This window comes from Melospiza melodia, chromosome 25 (assembly GCF_035770615.1).
Source record: "Melospiza melodia melodia isolate bMelMel2 chromosome 25, bMelMel2.pri, whole genome shotgun sequence".
In the NCBI taxonomy this organism is placed as follows: domain Eukaryota; kingdom Metazoa; phylum Chordata; class Aves; order Passeriformes; family Passerellidae; genus Melospiza; species Melospiza melodia.
In genome coordinates this window covers 2,810,800-2,830,203 of record NC_086218.1, presented here as the reverse complement: position 1 = coordinate 2,830,203, position 19,404 = coordinate 2,810,800, and the positions used below count along the sequence as shown (strand labels likewise).

General features: G+C 52.8%; 1 protein-coding gene across 1 annotated transcript; it reads left to right on the top strand.

The window, feature by feature from the left end:
* Positions 1-7,840: 7,840 nt before the first annotated feature.
* Positions 7,841-10,086, top strand: LOC134429429 (zinc finger protein 436-like). Its single transcript, XM_063176589.1, has 3 exons — positions 7,841-7,977; positions 8,382-8,468; positions 8,655-10,086. The coding sequence occupies exons 2-3, from the start codon at positions 8,414-8,416 to the stop codon at positions 9,815-9,817; spliced, it is 1,218 nt and encodes a 405-aa protein (XP_063032659.1). The 5' UTR covers positions 7,841-7,977; positions 8,382-8,413; the 3' UTR covers positions 9,818-10,086.
* Positions 10,087-19,404: the final 9,318 nt, after the last annotated feature.

Below are 19,404 nucleotides of genomic sequence, written 5' to 3'. Positions count from 1 at the left end.
TGAGGATTTGTCCGCCCTGGTCTCCATCCTCAGCTCCTGGTCTGGGGGAGGAAGGACAAGGAGAGGATGGGATTTGCCTCCATGCCACAGGGAAGGGCACGGAGATCCCCCCCAGTGCATCCCCAGCAGGACAGCTTTGGCAGCAGGGTTGTCCTGCAGCCGGGGGCTGTGCTGGGCTGGGAGATGGAGCAGGAGAGAGGGGGAAAGGGGCACTGACTTCCTCCTCACCTGCCTGGGGCTCCCGGGCCATCTTCATCTCAGCCTCCTCCTGCATCGGGCCAAGGTTTGGGAATGGGAAATCCTGGTTTGGGGGTGAAAACAAGGTGTGAGAGCTGGGGATTCCTCCTGCCCAAGCCCATCTCTAGAAGTCACAGGAGCAGGGATTGAGCTGGGAGAGGCTGGGATGGGCAACGTGAGGCTCTCAGCTGCTCCCATCTGATGGGGGCAGGGGGAATCTGACCGGGGAAAAAGGAAAGGCAAACTGGGAAAATTGTGGGCTGCAAATCCACACTTGGGCTTGGTGGGGACCCTGGGTAGGAAATTCCATCCCTTTCGGCTGATGCCTGAAATATAAGCTGGAAATAAATCCCCACAGAGCGGTGTTTCTAGATGTCACGTGCTGTGTTATATTCATACAGTAGGTGTTGCTCAGTGTCACTGTGTCACTACAACATCATCACCTACCTGCCAGAACTCATTTACATTGTATGATCTCATGGTTATTAGATAGTTCTTCTGCACTGCACTTGCACTTTCCTAATCTGGGGTCTGTCAGGAGTCTGTGATTGTCCTGGTTTTGCAGGGGGGGCATTTTAGAAAAGGCTTCCAAGGCTGTCTTCACACCCGAAGTTTTCAACTTGGTCTTTGGAGCATGTGCAGCTATGGTGTTCCTTGGTGTGTCTGGTCCTAACCAGCCTAAATTCTTTGTTTTGTGGCTCATTGGCTTTGCACAATTTCTCATTAGTACTACTCCCATCTATCTCTGAAGCTCTCTGTCTGGTGAGGTTTTTTTTCTTCTTTTTTTCTGTCTATTCAGCATTAAGCAACTAGTTAACCATATACAAGGCACTGCATTGTAGGAAGTTATTTATATCAGGTTATATAGGCACAAAAAATGTATGATTCAGGTTATCTAGGTATATTTATATAGATATATAAAAAAGTAATGATTTAGGTTCTATTGATATCAGGTTATACAGATCTATCAGGTTATACTGATATCTTATAACTCAAGCTATAGCATCACTTTGTAACTTTGATCAAAGTTCTGTCGGCATCAGGGCCCATCCCAAAGGCCTGGAGGTGTTGGAGCAGGGACTGCAGAGACAGGTGAGGGATCCCAGGAGTGAGATTTTGGGGATGGGATCAGTGGGGATGGGAATGTCCCTGGGCAGGGTCACACGTGAGACAGGTGTGCAGGGCAGGACCTTGCCCTGTCCCCAAGCACTGTCCCAGCTGCAGGATCTGCTTCCCATCGGCCTCTTCCTCCTGCGGCCCCAGCCCAGCTTGGTGCTGAACAAAGGGGCTGGGCCGGGGTCATCCCCTGGTGGGGGCTGTGCACCCCCTCTGCCCCCTCCCCAAATTCCCTCTGGGGGAGCAGGGGCTGGGGCAGGAGCCATGTGGGGAGGGACAAGGGGGTGACACCAGGATGGGGGGATCACACACGGCCCAGGGGGATCCCCCCTCACTCCCAGGTGCCAGGAAGACAAACCCCTACTTGGAGCCCCTGTCCCCCAGCAGCACCTTGTGGGCAGGGTCTGGTGGCAGCTCTGGGGGTCTGGGGGGTCATGACTGCCTAAAACCCCCTCCCAGCCTCCTCAAAACACCCCACAGATCTCTGCTCACTCCCCAACCACTCCATGCAACAGAAATGGCCCCGAGATCATCAAAACTCTTTTCCACCCCTCCAAAGACCCACCCAAATTCTCTCCAAGCTGCACAGCCCTTCCAGAACTCCCAAAACTCCCCCACAGACCCTTCAAAAGCCCCCTACACCCTCCCAGCACCAGAAATGCCCCTAAGAGCACACAAAACCCCCTTTCAGTCTTCTCAGCATTCCCTAATCCTCCTCCCATCTCCACATGGCACTGACCAGGGCAAGTCTGTGGACAGCAACATCCACAGCTGGGAGCAGCTCAGGCACTTCACCACCGTTTTAGGCACTTCCATCTCTTTGGGCTCTTCCCAGAGGCCTGCAGATGTTGGGGAGGGGACTGCAGGGAGGGATGAGGGATGCCAAGAGTGGGGTTTTGGGCACAGGAGGAGGGGCTGTGTGAGCCACTTGCTGGGGTGTCCATCTGGAGGCCCCCCTGCTGGTCCCGGGCCCCAGGCTGCAGAGCTGTCACCACCTCCTACTTGGGGTGGTGGCTCTGGTGGGACCTCTGTTCCTTGGGGCTCTTCCTGCAGCCAGAGAACCTGTAGGGACCCTCCTCTGGGTGGGTCCTCCAGGTGTTCCATGAGCTTTGCTCTGTGAGCTCCTACTGCAAGTGACTGGGCTCTCCTGGGATCACACAGAGATCATACTGGGAGTGACTGGGAATGACTCCAAGCATGCTGAGGGCAACTGGGATATACTGGGAGTGTCTGTAACCCTGTTGGGAGTGACAGAGACCACATTGAGAACAGGGACCATGCTGGGGACAACTGGGACCATGCTGGAGGCAACTGGGAGCAAGTGGGAGTGACTGGGTCTACACTGAGGGCAACTGGGCATGACTGGGGCCCTGGTGGAAGAGACTGGGATCATACAGGGAGTGACTGGGACTATACTGGAGGCCACTGGTATCACCCTGGGAGCAACAGGGAGCAATTGGAGCCATGCTGAGGGCAACAGGGATCATACTGGGAGTGACTGGGCTCTGGGAAGCACAGGATGGTGAGGAGCAGGAGGATAACTCCCATCCCAGCCCGACAAATAACCCCTATTCCTGTGGATCCCCTGGCTCCCCCATCTCAGCCCTGCTCTGGCTGTTCTGGACTTGCAGCAGCTCCGGGATGTGCTGGGTGCACTCACCAGGCTGGCTCTGGGACTCCCAATATTCTGGCTCAAATCTGGCCCTGCTCAAAGAGGGTCCCAAGCAGGTGCATGCAAAGGTGGGTGAGGAGGCTGGAGCACTGCCTGAAGCTCTTCCCACATTCCAAGCACTTGTAGGGCTTCTCCCTGCCATGAAGGTGCTCAGGAACCACCAGCTCCAAGCTGCATCTGGATCTCTGGCTGCTTTCCCAGCACAGGGCGGGTCTTTCCTCCTCACGGCTTCCTGGGCTGGGTTTGCAGCCCCTCTTCATGTGGGATCCCCGGGGCTTTTTATCCCCATTGAATTCCTGCACTTCCAAGCCTCTCAGAACAGCCTCTTCCACAAGGTTCTGCTGTGGGGATTTGTCCTCCCTGCTCTCCATCCTCAGCTCCTGGTATGGTGGTGGAAGGGAGAGGAAGGAGAGGAAGGAGAGGAAGGAAGGAAAGGAAGGAAAGGAAGGAAAGGAAGGAAAGGAAGGAAAGGAAGGAAAGGAAGGAAAGGAAGGAAAGGAAGGAAAGGAAGGAAGGAAGGAAGGAAGGAAGGAAGGAAGGAAGGAAGGAAGGAAGGAAGGAAGGAAGGAAGGAAGGAAGGAAGGAAGGAAGGAAGGAAGGAAGGAAGGAAGGAAGGAAGGAAGGAAGGAAGGAAGGATGGATTTCTCCAATCAATCCACTTCTGGCAGTACAGCTTTGGCAGTGGGGTTGTCCTGCAGCCCGGGGCTGGGCTGGGAGATGGAGCAGGAGAGAGGGGGAAAGGGGCACTGACTTCTTCATCACCTGCCTGGGGCTGCCAGGGCATCTTCATCTTCCTCATGGTCTCCTCCTCCATCTGGTCAAACTTTGGGAACTGAAATTCCTTTTTTGGGGTTAAAACAAGGTGTGAGTGTGTTGGCTTGGGTGTTCCTCCTGCCCAATTCCATCTCCAGAAGTCACCAGGTGTCTGGTGTCCATAAAAACCTCCAGACCACCAAGGTTCAGCCACCCTCATAAAAACCCAAACCACCAAGATTCACCAAACAACCATTCTCCCAGGAGTTCCCCCGCTCTGGTCTCTCCACTTTGGGGTTCAGGGGTCCCTCCTGTCTGGCCTTCTGCAGCTCCAGTGTGTATTGGTGTCCCCTCTCTCTGGGCTGCAGGGGCTCCTGGCAATCCCAGAGGTTCCCTTCCCTGGGCCCCAGGTGGGTGTCAGAGGGGCTCCAGGGGTACCAGCTGTGCGGGGTCCCCGTTTCAGGGCCCCGCGGTACCCAAGTGTCTCCGTGTCCATGGTCCCACCATCTCCAGGCTGCAGAGGGTCCCCCCTATCCGGGCTCCTCGTTCCAGGCTCCCAGGGTCCCCCTTATCGGGATGTCCCCCCCAGGCTGCAGAGGCTCCCCCAGCTCCGGTGCTGCTCAGGCACTGCGGATTCTGCCACAAGGCTGAATATTCAGTTCATGGAATCTTTGTTATCTCTGCTTACATGTGCAAAACCAGCTGCTGCTGAGACAATCCTAGCTCCGACTCAAGGCTTCCCACCCAAAATGCTGCATTCAGTTCTGACACACCATTAAGAAATCCAAGAGCAAAACTGAACACTGATTACAGAATCTTGCAAAATCCCATCCCAGAACATTTTGTCATAAAATCACAAATATTAACAGATGCTGAGAAAGTCAACAACATTACAAAACAAAGTTCCAACAGCTGGGACTAGAAGAGTTCAGGCAATGCATTTGATTGGAATGAGCCCTCTCTTTCTGACATGTGAGCAATGCCATCAAATTTCCCAAACCAGGGAAATGGGGAGTCCTGGCAGCAGCAGCTTCACACACAGCAATGACACAGAACAGGGCAGGGCAAGAGGCTGAAAAAATGATAACTTCTACTTGCAATTAAGAACTCTTGTTTCAAGTTCTACTAAAGACACTCTTAATATATAGTCAAAAAGATTAAAAAATACTAGTAATAACTGTAATATTAAGAGCAAAAGTAGCCAAAATGGCAATAATAAGAATGAATAATAACGGTAATAAAAGCTGACCATATTTATACTAGGTTTGCATGGCCAGGTTTTTGTAAGAGGGGGCTCTAGGAGCACCTTCTGTGAGAGGATGATGGAAGCAGCTGCTCCTCCATGTCCCACAGAGGCAATTCCAGCCAGCTCCAGGACAGATCAGCCGCCAGCCAAGGCTGGGCCAGTTAGAAATGGTGGTAACACCTTTGGGGTAAGAGATTTATGAAAATAGGTTATCATGTAGTTGTAGCTGTGACCAGGGTGAGAACATGTGAGAGAGGAACAACTCTGCACACCCCAGGGCACAGCAGGGCAGGACAAGGGGCAGGAGCTGATCCAGGGGCTGAAGCTGATTGCTCTGAGATTCCCTGGGGCAGCCCCTCGAGAGGCAGCTGGGCCCCTGCAGCCCATGGAGGGCACGGAGAGCAGAGATGCACCTGCAGCACCTGGAGGAGCCCGTGCTGGAGCAGGGGGTGCCTGAGCAGGGGCTGTGACTCCATGAAAAACCTGTGCTGGAGCAGGGACCAGGCAGGGGCCTGCAAACCCATGGAGAGAGGAGCCCATGCTGGAGCAGGGTCCTTCCATGTGAGCCCATGGGAGAGTGAGGCACGCTGCAGCACTTTGGGAAGAGCTACTGTCCCTGAGATGAACTCACCCTGGAGAAGTTCATGGAGAAGTGTCTCCAGGAGGGACCCCATGGAACGACTCCTCTCCTTGAGCAGCAGGAGAAACAACAGGAATGAACTGAGCAGAACCCCCAATGCCTGTATGCCTGCACCCACTGGGGGAGGAGGCAGAGCTGAGAGGGAGGGAGGGATGGGCAGAAGGTGTTTTTAAAGCTTTATTTTACTTCTCACTATCCTGCTCTGATTGATAGTAATAAATTCAATTAATGTCTCTAAGTTTGAACTGTTTTGCCCATGATGGCATTTGCTGAGTTTTCTGTCCCAGTCCTTAACTCAACCCATTAAGACTTCATTCTATTTTTTCTCTCCATCTCTGGAGGAGAGTGAGAGAGCAGCTTTGGTGGGTGCCTGACATCCATCTCCGCTCCTTGTGATGTCACAGGCCCATGAGTGTCCCCAGTGTGGAAAGAGCTTCTGCCAGAGCTCAGCCTTGACCCAACACCAATGGAGGCACCACTAAGGCCAGCCCTGTGAGTGTCCTGAATGCAGGAAGAGCTCCGTGCACTGCTCCAGCTCCATCCCCCATGGGACAGTCCACGCTGGATGATCCCCAGTGACCCGAGGTGGGAAGAGCCCCAGTGATCCTCGGTGCTGGTGATCCATTTTGGGAAGACACCTGCCTGGGGGGCTCCAATTCATCCTGGCTCCCTGTACCCTTGATATTCTTTTAATTTCTCTTTGTCCTTTCAAAAATCCCAAAAACTGGGTAAAAATAGGCAAGGATGGGGACATGAGGGAATCTTGCAGGGGATGGGGGGGATGCTGGGTTTGAGGGAGCTGAGGGTTCCTGGAAAGGACTTTGGCTGAGGGTTCCTGGGAAGGACTTGGGGGTTGCTCAGGCCTTTGGGCACCCCAGGCCAAGCAGCTCCAGCTGCACTGGGAGACCCTGGTGGAGGTTCTGGGGCAGCTGATCAAGGAGCCCCTGGCCCAGGACTGTCCCCATGTCCCCCCTGTCTCAGTTCCCGGTGCCCCCTGTGCAGGATCCCTCTCTCCCTGTTTTCACCCCCCCTCTCGCCACCAGTTCCCATGTCACCCTGCTCTGGGACACGTTGTGCTCCCATCCCAGCGTGAATCCCACTCCCGGTCTCAATTCCTGTTTCTGTCCCATATTCCCTGTCCTGTTCCTATTCCTGGTCCCAATGCTCCTCTGAGATTTCCATTCCTGTATTCCCTGTCCCGTTCCCATATTCCCATTCCTGGTCCCATTCCAGGTCCCTCTCCCATTTTCCTGGTCCTAGTCCTGGTCCTTGTCCCCAGTCCTGTATTTCCTGTCCCTGTATCCATTCCCGATCCCAGTATTGGTGGACGTACTCCCGGTCCCATTCTTGAGGGCCGCCTCTCCCATGGGGCCCTGAGGGCTGCACAGCTCGGGCTGGCTGTGCCACACGAACCGTTCAGCCCTGCTGCTGTCCTTGGCCAGCTGCAGAGAGCACAAGGCTTTGGGCATTTCTCGGAGGCCCCCAGCTGGCCGGAGCAGCCCCTCCTGCCAGCAGCCGCTGTGCCTCAGAGCCCTCCCTCATGCTGGGGCCATGGGCCTGGAGGAGGCTCCTGTTCGAGAGACAGGAGCGAGGCTGCAGCTCCCGCCTTTGGCCCTGGGCCGCAGCAGCGCAGGGGAGGCCCAGCTGCAGAGCTCACTGCCCCTGCTGGCTTTCACTGGGACACTCTGGAGCACCAATCTCCAGCCCATATTCTCTCTCCGGTTGCTCTTTCCATGCTCCCTGTCCCGTTCCCATATTCTCTTCCCAGGTCTCATTCCCAGTCCCTGTCCCCATTCTCATTCCCCGGCCCCATTCCCGCTCCCTGTCCCCTCTCACCGGACGCCGCGGCCATCGCTCCGGCCCCCCCCGGCCCTCACATAACCCCGCGCTGTTCCCATCCACCAATCCCCGAGCACAATCGCTTCATTATTTGCATAACCACCCCCTGTGGCTTGGCCCCGCCCACCTCCTCCGGCTGCTGTTTGCTCCCAGTTCCCTCCCAGTGCTCCCAGTAAGAGCGGGACTGGCAGGGAAAGCGCTCCCAAACCCTTCTCGCTGATCTCAGGATCGCTCCAGGTGCTCCCAGGATCGCTCCCAGTGCCGCGCGGGAAACCCGCCCAGGGCAGAGCGCGGCTGCTTTTGGGGATCGGCACTGCCCGGGCCGGGCTGGGAGCAGAGGAGGAGTGGGAGGAAGAGGAGGGACAGAGGAGGAGGAGGAAGAGGAAGAGCAGCACCAACACCCCCCCGGTTTCCCCGCTCAGGCTGTCGCTCCCCCGGCTCTGCCAGCATCACCCCCTCCGCCAGAACCCGCAGGTGAGCGGGATGGGGGAGCTCGCACCAAATCCATCAGGGGGGTCTCTGGGAGGGTTTTTTTGCGAGGCAGGGAATGTTTGGATCTTGCAGGGCCCCAAAGCTGGGGCGGAAATGCCCCTGCAGAGATCTTGGGGGCTCCCACGTGGCGATCGCCCGGTACAGGCGGGCACACGGATTTGGGGATACCCGGGAGAGCCGGGGGGAGCTCGGGAGCCCCGGAGCGGGGAGAGTGCAGAGGGGCGATCCCGGAGCCGGGGGACAAACCGGCTGCCTGGAGGGGTGCGGGAGGCTGGGGATGAGCGGACTCCGGGCCCCCCAAGGCTGAAAGGGGCGCTGACTTCTCCAGCTGCACTTGGGCAGCGGGACCATCAAAGCCAATTCAGTAAGCCTTGTTTTCCCCCCAGACCAGGATTCGTTATTCCCAAACATTGGCAGGATGAAAAAGGAGGAGGCCGTAGGGAAGAGGAAGATGGCCCGGGAGCCCCAGGCAGGTGAGGAGGAAGTCAGTGCCCCTTTCCCTCTCTCTCCCGCTCCATCTCCCAGCCTAGCACAGCTCCCGGCTGCAGGACAACCCTGCTGCCAAAGCTGTCCTGCTGGGGACGCACTGGGGGGATCTCCTTGCCCTTCCCTGTGGCACGGAGGCAAATCCCATCCTCTCCTTGTCCTTCCTCCCCCAGACCAGGAGCTGAGGATGGAGAGACGGGAGGACAAATGCCCACAGCAGAACCTCGTGGAAGAGGCTGTTTTGAGCAGCTCCACAGCACAGGAATCCAACGAGGAGGAAAAGCCCCAGAGATCCCTCACAAGGAGGGGCTGCAAACGCAGATCACGGGGATCTGAGGAGGAAAGACCCACCCTTAGCTGGGGAGACAGTTGGAGCTCAGAGCTGGGGGTCCCTGAGCAGCTTCAGGATGGGGAGAAGCCCCACAAGTGCTCAGAATGTGGGAAGAGCTTTAGTAAGAGATCCTCCCTGATCATCCACTGCAGAATCCACACCGGGGAACGGCCCTATGGCTGTGGGCAGTGTGGGAAGAGCTTCAAGAGGAATTCCGAACTGACCAGACACCGGAGGATCCACACAGGAGAACGGTCCCATGAGTGTCCCCAGTGTGGCAAGAGCTTCTGCAACCGTCCTGACCTGATCAAACACCAGAGGAGCCACACAGGGGAGAGGCCCTACTATTGTGGAATGTGTGGGAAGAGCTTCAGCCATAGCTCCGGCCTGATCGTCCACATGGTAATCCACTCCAGGGAGAGGCCCTACGAGTGTGGGCAGTGTGGGAAGAGCTTCAGAAGGAGCTATGAACTGAGCAGACACCAGAGGAGAAACACAGGGGAACAGCCCTACAAGTGTCCCGAGTGTGGGAAGAGCTTCTGCAAGCGTGTTGACCTGATCAAACACCAGAGGACCCACATGGGGGAAGGTCCCTACGACTGTGGTAAATGCACAAAGAGGTTTTACACCAAGTCCGATCTCATCAAGCACCAGCACATTCACACAGAGGAGATGCCCTTCCGCTGCCCTGACTGCGGGAAGGGCTTCAGATACAACTGCACCCTCGTCATCCACCGGAGGAGCCACACTGGGGAGAGGCCCTACGAGTGTGATCAATGCAGGAAGAGGTTTAAGACCAGCTCCAATCTTCTGCTTCACCAGCGCATTCACACAGATGAGAGGCCCTTCCACTGCCCTGACTGTGGGAAGGGCTTCCAGCACAACTGCACCCTCGTCAAACACCGGCGCATCCACACAGGGGAGAAGCCCTACGAGTGTTCTGAGTGTGGGAAGAGCTTCTCTCAGAGTGGTAACCTGACCAGACACCAACGGAGCCACTACTAAAGGCAGCCCTGTGAGTGCCTCAAGTGCAGGAAGAGCTTCCTGCACTGCTCCAGCTCCATCCCCCACAGAGGGATCCACCCTGGATGACCCCCAGTGACCCTCACTGGGTAGAACCCAGGCAATCCCTGGTGCCAGTGATCCATGTTGGGAAATCACCTGTCTGTGGGCTTCACATCCTCCTGGCACCCCATGGCCTGGATTTTCCTTTCATTTCTCTTTGTCCCTTCAAAACACACAAAACCGGGGTAAAAATAAAGACATTGAAATAAGCTATTGATGGGGACATGGGGGGGATCTTCCAGGGGATGGGGGGCATGCTGGGTTTGAGGGAGGTGAGAGTTCCTGGGAGGGACTTGGGGGTTGCTCAGGGCTTTGGGCAGAACAGGCCCAGTAGCTGCAGAAGTGCTGGGAGACTCTGGTGAAAGTTGTGGGGCGGCTGATCAAATACCCCCTGCCCTGGAACTGTCTCCGTGTCCCTCTGTCCAGGATTCCAACTCTCCCTGCTGTCACCACCTCTCACCCACCCATTCCCGTGTCACCCCGGTACCATTCTGCTGCCATCCCAGCCTGAATCCGATTCCCAGTCACATTTCCTGTCCCTGTCCATATTCCAAGTCTCTGTTCCCCTTCTCTTATTCACAGTCCTGCTCCTGTTCCCATATTTCCATTTCAATATTCCCTGTCCCATACCCAGATTCCAATTCCCGGTCCCTGTCCCCATTCTCTGTGCCATTCCAGTTCCGGGTGCCATTTCCGATCATGTCCCCATTCCCATTTCTGTTCCCTGTCCCCATTCCTGCTCCCTGTTCCCTCTCACCGGACGCCGACGCCATCGCTCCGGCCCGTCCGGCCCTCACATAACCGAGCAAACCCCGCGCTGCTCCCGCCCACCAATCCCAGCGCGTGATCGCTCTCTTATTTGCATAACCACGCCCTCTACCTTGACCCTGCCCACCACCACCTGCAGCCGCCTCCGGCTGCTGTGTTCTCCCACTTCCCTCAGTGCTCCCAGTAAGAGCAGGACTGTCAGGGAAAGCGCTCCCAATTCCTTCCCGCTGCGCTCAGGATCGTTCCCGGTGCTCCCAGTTTCGCTCCCAGTGCCGCGCTGTTTCGGAACCCACCCAGGGCAGAGCGCGGCTGCTTTTGGGGATCGACGTTGCCCGGGCCAGGCTGGGAGTGAAAGAAAAGCGGGGGGAAGAGGAGGGACAGAGAATGCGGAGGAAGAGGAGGAGTGGAAGGAAGAGGAGCAGCAGAACCACGCTAGTTTCCCCGCCGCCTTCCCCTGCTGCTTTGGTCGACGCTCCCCCGGCTCCTGCTGCATCGCCCCCTCCAGGAGCCGCAGGTGAGTGGGATGGGGGAGCTCGCCCCAGATCCATCGGGGGTCTCCGGAAGGGTTTTTTCCTGGGGCAGGGGATGTTTGGATCTTTCAGGACCCCGAACCCGAACCGTAATTTCCCGTGGAGGGAACGCCCTCACGTTTGCCCAGTACCGGCGGGCACAGGGGCGATCTTGGGCTGGGGGATACGCGGGAGAGCCGGGGGGGAACGCGGGAGCCCCGGAGCGAGGAGAGCGCAGAGGGGCGATCCCGGAGCCGGGGGACAAACCGGCTGCCTGGAGGGATGGGGGAGGCTGGGGATGAGCGGACTCCGGGCCCCCCAAGGCTGAAAGGGGCGCTGACTTCTCCAGCTGCACTTGGGCAGCGGGACCATCAAACCCAACACGCTCAGCCCTTGTTTTCCTCCCAAACCAGGATTTCCCATTTCCAAACCTTGGCCCGATGGAGAACGAGGAGGCCGTTGTTTTGCGGAGAAAAGAAGAAACCTCACAACTTCGTAAAAGTTGTAAAGCCCGGTATGCTTTTATTGCGACACGTGCCGGACGCAAGTCCCCCAACAAGGCATGGGTACCTCTGAAGACCTCGGGTCTTCTTTTATCCCCCTTCCAAATGCATATGCATACAGTTTCACAATAAGTTCATACATATTCATTCCGCGTGACATTTAGCACCAGTTCTTCTTTATCAAAGGAATTTCTAAGTCGGGGGCAAATCAACCTTGTGGTCTTTTCTGTTTTTCTTACTCTGTCTCCTTGCTGTCTGGGCATGCGAGTTCTTCCTTCAGCTTTGGCCTCACAGAATTTTCACCTCTCTTAGACACTTCACCTAATTCAGAATGGATCTCTACTCTGTCTCATTCCCCCCTTTCCTAGGAAATAAGTAAATTCTTTTACTTAATGAAAACCTTCACAACAGTAAGTGTCTTTTAGTACTTCACCATGTGCTTTTGACAAAGATGTTAGTACAGCTATTCGTTGTAGCATTCTCCAGTTCCAAATTAACAATATAATAGATAATCCTAAGCTTACCCCAACTAATAGTAGTAAAACTACAATGGGGTGGCACAACTTATTGAAGATTCCATTTGCAGTTGGTGACCACCCAAAGATCACATCCAATAATCTTAACAAAATTACATATACAGAGATTAGAATGGTTTCTACTAGACAGAATAACATCATTGCTATCAATTTGTACAGCAGCACAAGCAGTTCTCAAGCATACCCCCTTTTCCAGTATATACAAGCACAGTTTTCTGGTCAGTGACTGGATGAATTTCAAAGTGACAAATACTCTGCTCAGTGTCCAAACACACATCCTGAGCATTAATAGTATTGCTTTCACAAATGAATCCCATCTGTTCTCTAGCAGTGCAGGATTCTAAGTTTACTGTCTGCCACTTCCCATTCATCTTTCGTGCCCACACTCCATGTTCTGAAGGATATTGTTTTTTCATGGTTTGATCCTAGAGCAACGATGGGATGGATAACATAAACAGTGGCATTATGTATGGTAAGCACAAAGGCAGTTGCCACATTAGAAACAGGAACACAGGTGAAATTCACCATAGTCCGCCAGGTTTGAAACTTCCTTTCAATATCAATTGCATTATCCCACACAGTTTCTTGAATTTCAGCTGGAAAATTACCTTCACCCCTTTCCCATATGATCAGAGCTGCTGTTGCTTGTATCCATAACTGTGCTTGTATACAACTGAAAGCTAAAGACACATTGTCTTGAACTATACTAAGTGCTTCTACTATCAACTTGTGGTCTTGGTCCCCGGCCTTTTCATACTTCCTTACTTTGGCAGTACTTTTGAAATCTGTCACTGGCTAGTTCCTAATGCCAATAGAGAGTACTATAAAGGCTGCTTCAATTTTGTTAGGCTACCTGCTGCAGTGGCCAGTTTATTCACCAGTATTTCTGAATCAATTCCATTTAAAACTCCTAATCTTGTCCCTAATATGCCAGTTAGATGTTTGTTATGGGGAACAGGAACTGCTTTCTGTTTATGACCATCCTTCCCTGCCAGAGGGATGTGCTGGGCTCACACTGCAAATTCAGACACACTTCCCAAGTGTATCTGACAGAGGTTTAGGTCATATTTGAGGCAGATGTTTGTTCTGAAATGTAGAGACCTCAGGAATCTCCTTCCCCCTCCAGAGCACCTGATTTCCCAGATGTGTGGCAAGCAGGAATGTCTCTCCTGGTCTACGAAACCTCACCCACCTTGCCCCTAGCTTCAGGTCTAAGCCTCAAGTAAATAATGAAGGGGAAGTCTGAGAGAAGAGCCTAAATTCATTGCAGTGCCTCAGAAGAAACTGGGATCAGGTTTCTGCTACTTGAAACACTCAGCACAAAAGTGATGCTCAAAATCCTACAGCCTGCTGCTGAACTCTGAGGGGGGGGTCTCTCTCTACCTCTTTTAAGCAGAATCCAACTGCCTCAGACTGGGACAATCACTGATCCAAATCTCAGTAGGAAAGGGGATAGTTATAAATAAAGAAAATCACCTTCCTTGCTTGGGTTAATTTACCACCTGCAGTTCAGCACCCTTTACCAGTCATTGCCTGAGTGTTCAGCCAACCGGCTTGGAAAATGACCTAAGGAGCTGTTGTTCAGTCACATTCTTTACTACGTTAGGTTCAAGTTTGGAGTTTGGGTAGGGTCTGAACTAGTATGGGGTGTATAAGGCCCTGCTGTGGTAAAAAGTGCAGTGTCCACTTTGAATTCAAATGAAAGTCTGATAGTAATTTGAGCTCAAAGGCAGGTCACTTCTACAGGCTGTATCAAGGTGAAATTACACCAACAGTCTGATTCACTTAGGTTATCACACACTTCCTGGTGTTCATATACACCAGGGGAGGTTCAGACACTAATTACATCTGGTCTCTCATAAGCTACCCTATTGATGACCCGGTACCCTACTTTGATTTCTTCTCCTCTGATTCCTTGAAGAGTCCACAGTTCCTGTTCTTGCCGTTCTTGCTCCTCACATACCTGATTCTCGTGGATTACTACAGTAGATATGTTTAAATCTTTTATCTCAGAAGGTTTTCCTATGGATCCAGTATACTGATTAAATGCCAGGGACCAAGGCCATTTAGCATTACTTTGAACAGAGGTACTCTCAAGTTCTGAAACTTCAGTTATGATTACACACAATACAATTCTACAAACTAAAATATGAGCTACTCCCGACCGCAATATACTCATTGTGCCCGAGTAAGTTTTAATCTCAGTTCATTGTCTCCTGGCGTCACTCCTTAAGGAGTTTCTGGGCCTTCTTCACCCGAGAGTGATGGATCCAGGCATTCTGCTCCTTGATTTTGATTGCAGTGAAGGTGGTGAGAAGTACTCGCAGTGGTCGGTCCCACTGTGGTTCCGAAGTCTTCTCTGTAAGAGACTTAACATATACATCATCCCCAGGCTATCTAACTCCCTGCTCCGAGTTCCAGCCACATGTTTCTCAATTACTCTGAGCTGTTTGCTTAATGCCACCATGTAGGTGGACATTCTGGACATTCCCTTTGTATTCTATATGGTCTTCTATAAGTGTCCTGGTTTAGGACAAATTATGGGAAATCTCCAAAAGGGAGCCCCCCAAACAAAACAAACCTCCAACCACCTTGCCCCCAACACCGGGTTCGGGAAGGAATTTCTTGGAGGAGCAAAGTGGAAAACAAAACCTATTTATTTACAAGTAACAAAAGAACACTCCCCAACACAAGAAAAGAAAAAAAACAGACTGTGTTGTGAGGGTGCCAGGCTTCTCTTGCAAGCTCCAGGTGTCCTGGATGTCTCAGGTCAGGTCCGGAGCCGGTCCAGTATCTTCAGGGGAGGGTAAGAAAGAGGGAACAAAAGAAAAGGAAAAAAAACAGCGCAAAAAGCAGAAAGCAAGCAAGCAAAGCGGCTAGCCAAGCCAAGCAGCCAAAAGCCAAAAGCAAAAAAAGGCCTGGTCAAACACTCCCCCCACTCTCTTCCCCGCCCTGCCGCAGCAAGACAGCCGGGGGGGGGGGAAGAGAGAAAAGGCACAGCTGCCAGACACAACACACGATATTGGGATAAAGGCTGTCAACCCACGACACTCCACCCCTTATCCCATATCGTGAATATACAATAAAAACTTTCATTTCACTTACTCACACCTTTGACACTTATGCATTCCTCTCATCTTACTTGCTCAGACCTTTGACACTTACAGTTTCCTTCTGTCTCACATTCAACAAACAATGATGTTCATATATGAGTCTCATCCCACAATCAGGTCTCCCTGAGGTACACACCGTGTTGTTCCATCTTTCTGCATTATCCACCATGTATAACCTGGTCCTTGAGCAAAGACAATCCCACGGATGGGTTTGTCTGTACTCGAGGCAGGGTTGATCCATACTGTCTTTCCCAACAAACCTCTGACATGGGCCACTGGGGCTTTATCCCCATCTACTATATTAAGGAGGTCAGACTGAGCAGGACCCGCTCGGTTGGTGGAACCTCGAGTGTTAACTAACCAGGTAGCCTTTGCCAAATGCTGCTCCCAGTTTTTTAAAGACCCCCCACCAATGCTTTTAAGGTGGTTTTTAACAATCCATTATACCTTTCCACTTTCCCTGCAGCTGGTGCATGATAGGGAATATGGTATATCCACTCAATGCCATGTTCCCTAGCCCAAGTATTAATAAGATTGTTTTTAAAATGAGTCCCATTATCTGACTCAATTCTCTCGGGAGTACCGTGCCTCCAAAGGACCTGCTTTTCAAGGCCCAAGATAGTGTTACGGGCTGTGGCATGAGACACAGGGTAGGTTTCCAACCATCCTGTGGTGGCTTCTACCATGGTTAGTACATAGTGCTTGCCCTGGCGGGTTTGAGGCAGTGTGATGTAATCAATCTGCCAGGCCTCCCTGTATTTGTACTTAGACCACTGCCCCCCATACCAGAGGGGCTTCACCCGCTTGGCCTGCTTGATGGCAGCGCACGTCTCACAGTCACGAATAACCTGAGAGATACTGTCCATGGTTAGATCCACCCCTCGGTCTCGTGCCCACTTATAGGTGGCATCTCTACCCTGGTGGCCTGAGGCATCATGGGCCCATCGTGCTAAGAATAACTCTCCCTTATGCTCCCAGTCGAGATCTATCTTCAACTCCCCTCTCTTTGCAGCCTGATGTACTTGCTGGTTGTTTTGCTGCACTTCATTAGCTCTACTTCTGGGGACATGGGCATCTACATGGCGAACCTTCACAGGTAACTTCTCTAACCGAGTAGCGCTATCTTTCCACTCTTCCGCAGCCCAAATTGGTTTTCCTCTTCGCTGCCAGTTCACCTCTTTCCATCTCTTCAGCCATCCCCATAGAGCGTTGGCTACCATCCAAGAATCGGTATACAAATAGAGCCTTGGCCACTTCTCTCTCTCTGCAATACCTAGGGCCAGTTGAATAGCTTTGATTTCAGCAAATTGACTGGATTCGCCTTCTCCTTCAGTAGCCTCTGCAACTCGTCGAGTGGGACTCCATACAGCTGCTTTCCACCTCCGTTTCATCCCTATGACGCGACAAGAACCATCGGTGAATAGAGCGTAACATGTTTCTTCTACTGGCAACTGATTGTATGGCGGAGCTTCCTCAACCCGGGTCACTGGCTCTTGTTCCTCATCCGCGACACGAAAGCTTTCACCTTCGGGCCAATTTGTAATTATTTCCAGAATCCCAGGGCGATTTAACTTCCCAATTCGAGCGCGCTGCGTAATGAGGGCAATCCACTTACTCCAAGTAGCATTGGTGGCATGGTGGGTAGAGGGAACCTTTCCTCTGAACATCCATCCCAGCACCGGTAGTCGGGGTGCCAGAAGGAGTTGTGCCTCTGTACCAATCACCTCCGAGGCGGCTTGGACTCCTTCATAGGCGGCCAAGATTTCTTTTTCTGTTGGGGTATAGTTATCTTCAGACCCCCTGTAGCTCCGACTCCAAAATCCCAATGGTCGGCCTCGGGTCTCGCCAGGCACCTTCTGCCAAAGGCTTCAGGACAGACCATGGCTCCCGGCTGCAGAGTAGAGCATGTTCTTCACATCTGGTCCCTCCTGACTGGACCAAGGGCTACAGCATGAGCAATCTCCTGCTTGATCTGGATGAAAGCTTGCTGCTGCTCAGGGCCCCAATGGAAGTTGTTCTTCTTGCGGGTAACCAGATAAAGGGGTCTCACAATCTGACTATACTCAGGGATGTGCATCCTCCAGAAACCTATAGCACCTAAGAAAGCTTGTGTTTCCTTCTTATCAGTCGGTGGGGACATAGCAGTGATTTTGTTAATAACATCTGCAGGAATCTGACGCCGTCCATCTTGCCACTTCACCCCCAAGAACTGAATTTCTCGGGCAGGTCCCTTGACTTTGCTCTTCTTAATGGCAAATCTGGCTTCCAAGAGAATATGAATTATCTTCTCTCCTTTCTCGAACACTTCTATTGCCGTGCTCCCCCAAACAATGATATCATCAATATATTGTAAATGTTCTGGAGCCTCACCCTCTTCTAGTGCAGCCTGGATCAGTCCATGACAGATGGTAGGACTGTGTTTCCACCCCTGGGGCAGTCGGTTCCAGGTATACTGCACTCCCCTCCATGTAAAAGCAAACTGAGGCCTGCATTCTGCTGCCAGAGGGATGGAGAAAAACGCGTTAGCAATATCGATGGTCGCGTACCACTTTGCTGCCTTGGACTCCAGCTCGTACTGCAGTTCCAGTATGTCCGGTACAGCCGCACTCAGTGGTGGAGTCACTTCATTCAAGGCACGATAGTCCACAGTCAGTCTCCATTCTCCGTCAGATTTTTGCACAGGCCAGATAGGGCTGTTGAAGGGTGAGTGGGTTTTACTGACCACCCCTTGGCTCTCCAGCTCTCGGATCATTTTGTGGATGGGGATCACGGCATCTCGATTCGTCCAGTACTGCCTGCGGTGCACTGTTGAGGTGGCAATTGGCACTCGTTGTTCCTCTACCTTCAAGAGTCCTACTGCAGATGGGTTCTCTGATAGTCCAGACAAGGTATTCAATTGTTTAATACCCTCTATCTCCACTGCAGCTATTCCAAAAGCCCACCTGAATCCCTTAGGATCTTTGTAATAGCCATTTCGGAGGAAGTCTATGCCCAAAATACACGGAGCCTCTGGACCAGTCACAATCGGATGTTCCTGCCACTCCTTCCCAGTCAAGCTCACCTCAGCTTCCAACAAAGTCAACTGTTGTGATCCCCCCGTCACTCCAGCAATGGAAACAGGTTCTGTCCCCACGTGTTCCGATGGCATTAAGGTACACTGTGATCCAGTGTCAACCAATGCTTCATAGTCTTGTGGCTCTGATGTGCCAGGCCATCAGATCCACACCTTCCAGAAAACCCGGTTCTCCCGTGCCTCTTCCTGGCTGGAGGCAGGGCCCCTCTAAGCCAGATTGTCCTTCTTTCCTTGGGCATATGCCTTAGAAGTTCCTTCAAGGGGATTGGACATGTCATCGTCATCAGCATACTTAACATCTCGGCTACGAGCGACCGGAGCTGCTATCCTTTTGGTGATACTTTCTCTTTTCTTCAAATCACGCACCCGTTGTGCCAAAGCAGCGGTGGGTTTTCCGTCCCATCTCCTCATGTCTTCTCCAGACTCACGCAGAAAAACCCATAACTCAGCCCGTGGGATGTACCTTCTCTCCCCATCAAAGGAACGCCAGCGTTGGACACCAGGGCCTCTAATTTGTACAGCTGAGATTTGAATAAGGTCCTCCTTAATCTCTTCCCGGAGTTTCTTATGATTCTCCTCTATTTTGTCCTCTAGTTTCTGCAGTCGGGTTTCCACTGCTGCAATTCTGGCATGAGTTGGGCCATGCACAGCATCTGCATACGCTCGAAGCTTCTTTGCCATATCGAGCACAGTCTCATATGTATCATCCCGCTTCATTATTGCTAGGGCAGAAGCGTATTCAGGTGGCCCAAGTCGCACAAGTTTCCTCCACATTACAGGTGTGCATGGTACCAGGTCCGGATTCCTAGTTGTTGTATCATCTGAGAAAATGAGCTCTGCCACCGCCATCTCTCTCAGGCGTTGGATCCCCTGTTCTATGGTCTTCCACCGTGTCTGCTGCATATAGAGATCATCCGTACACAGGTATCATTCTGCTACGCTTCTTAGGACCCGTTCCCAGAGGCTGTGAGGGTTAGCCCCCCTCATCATACCTTGATCGATGACAGGATCATGTGACAGGGATC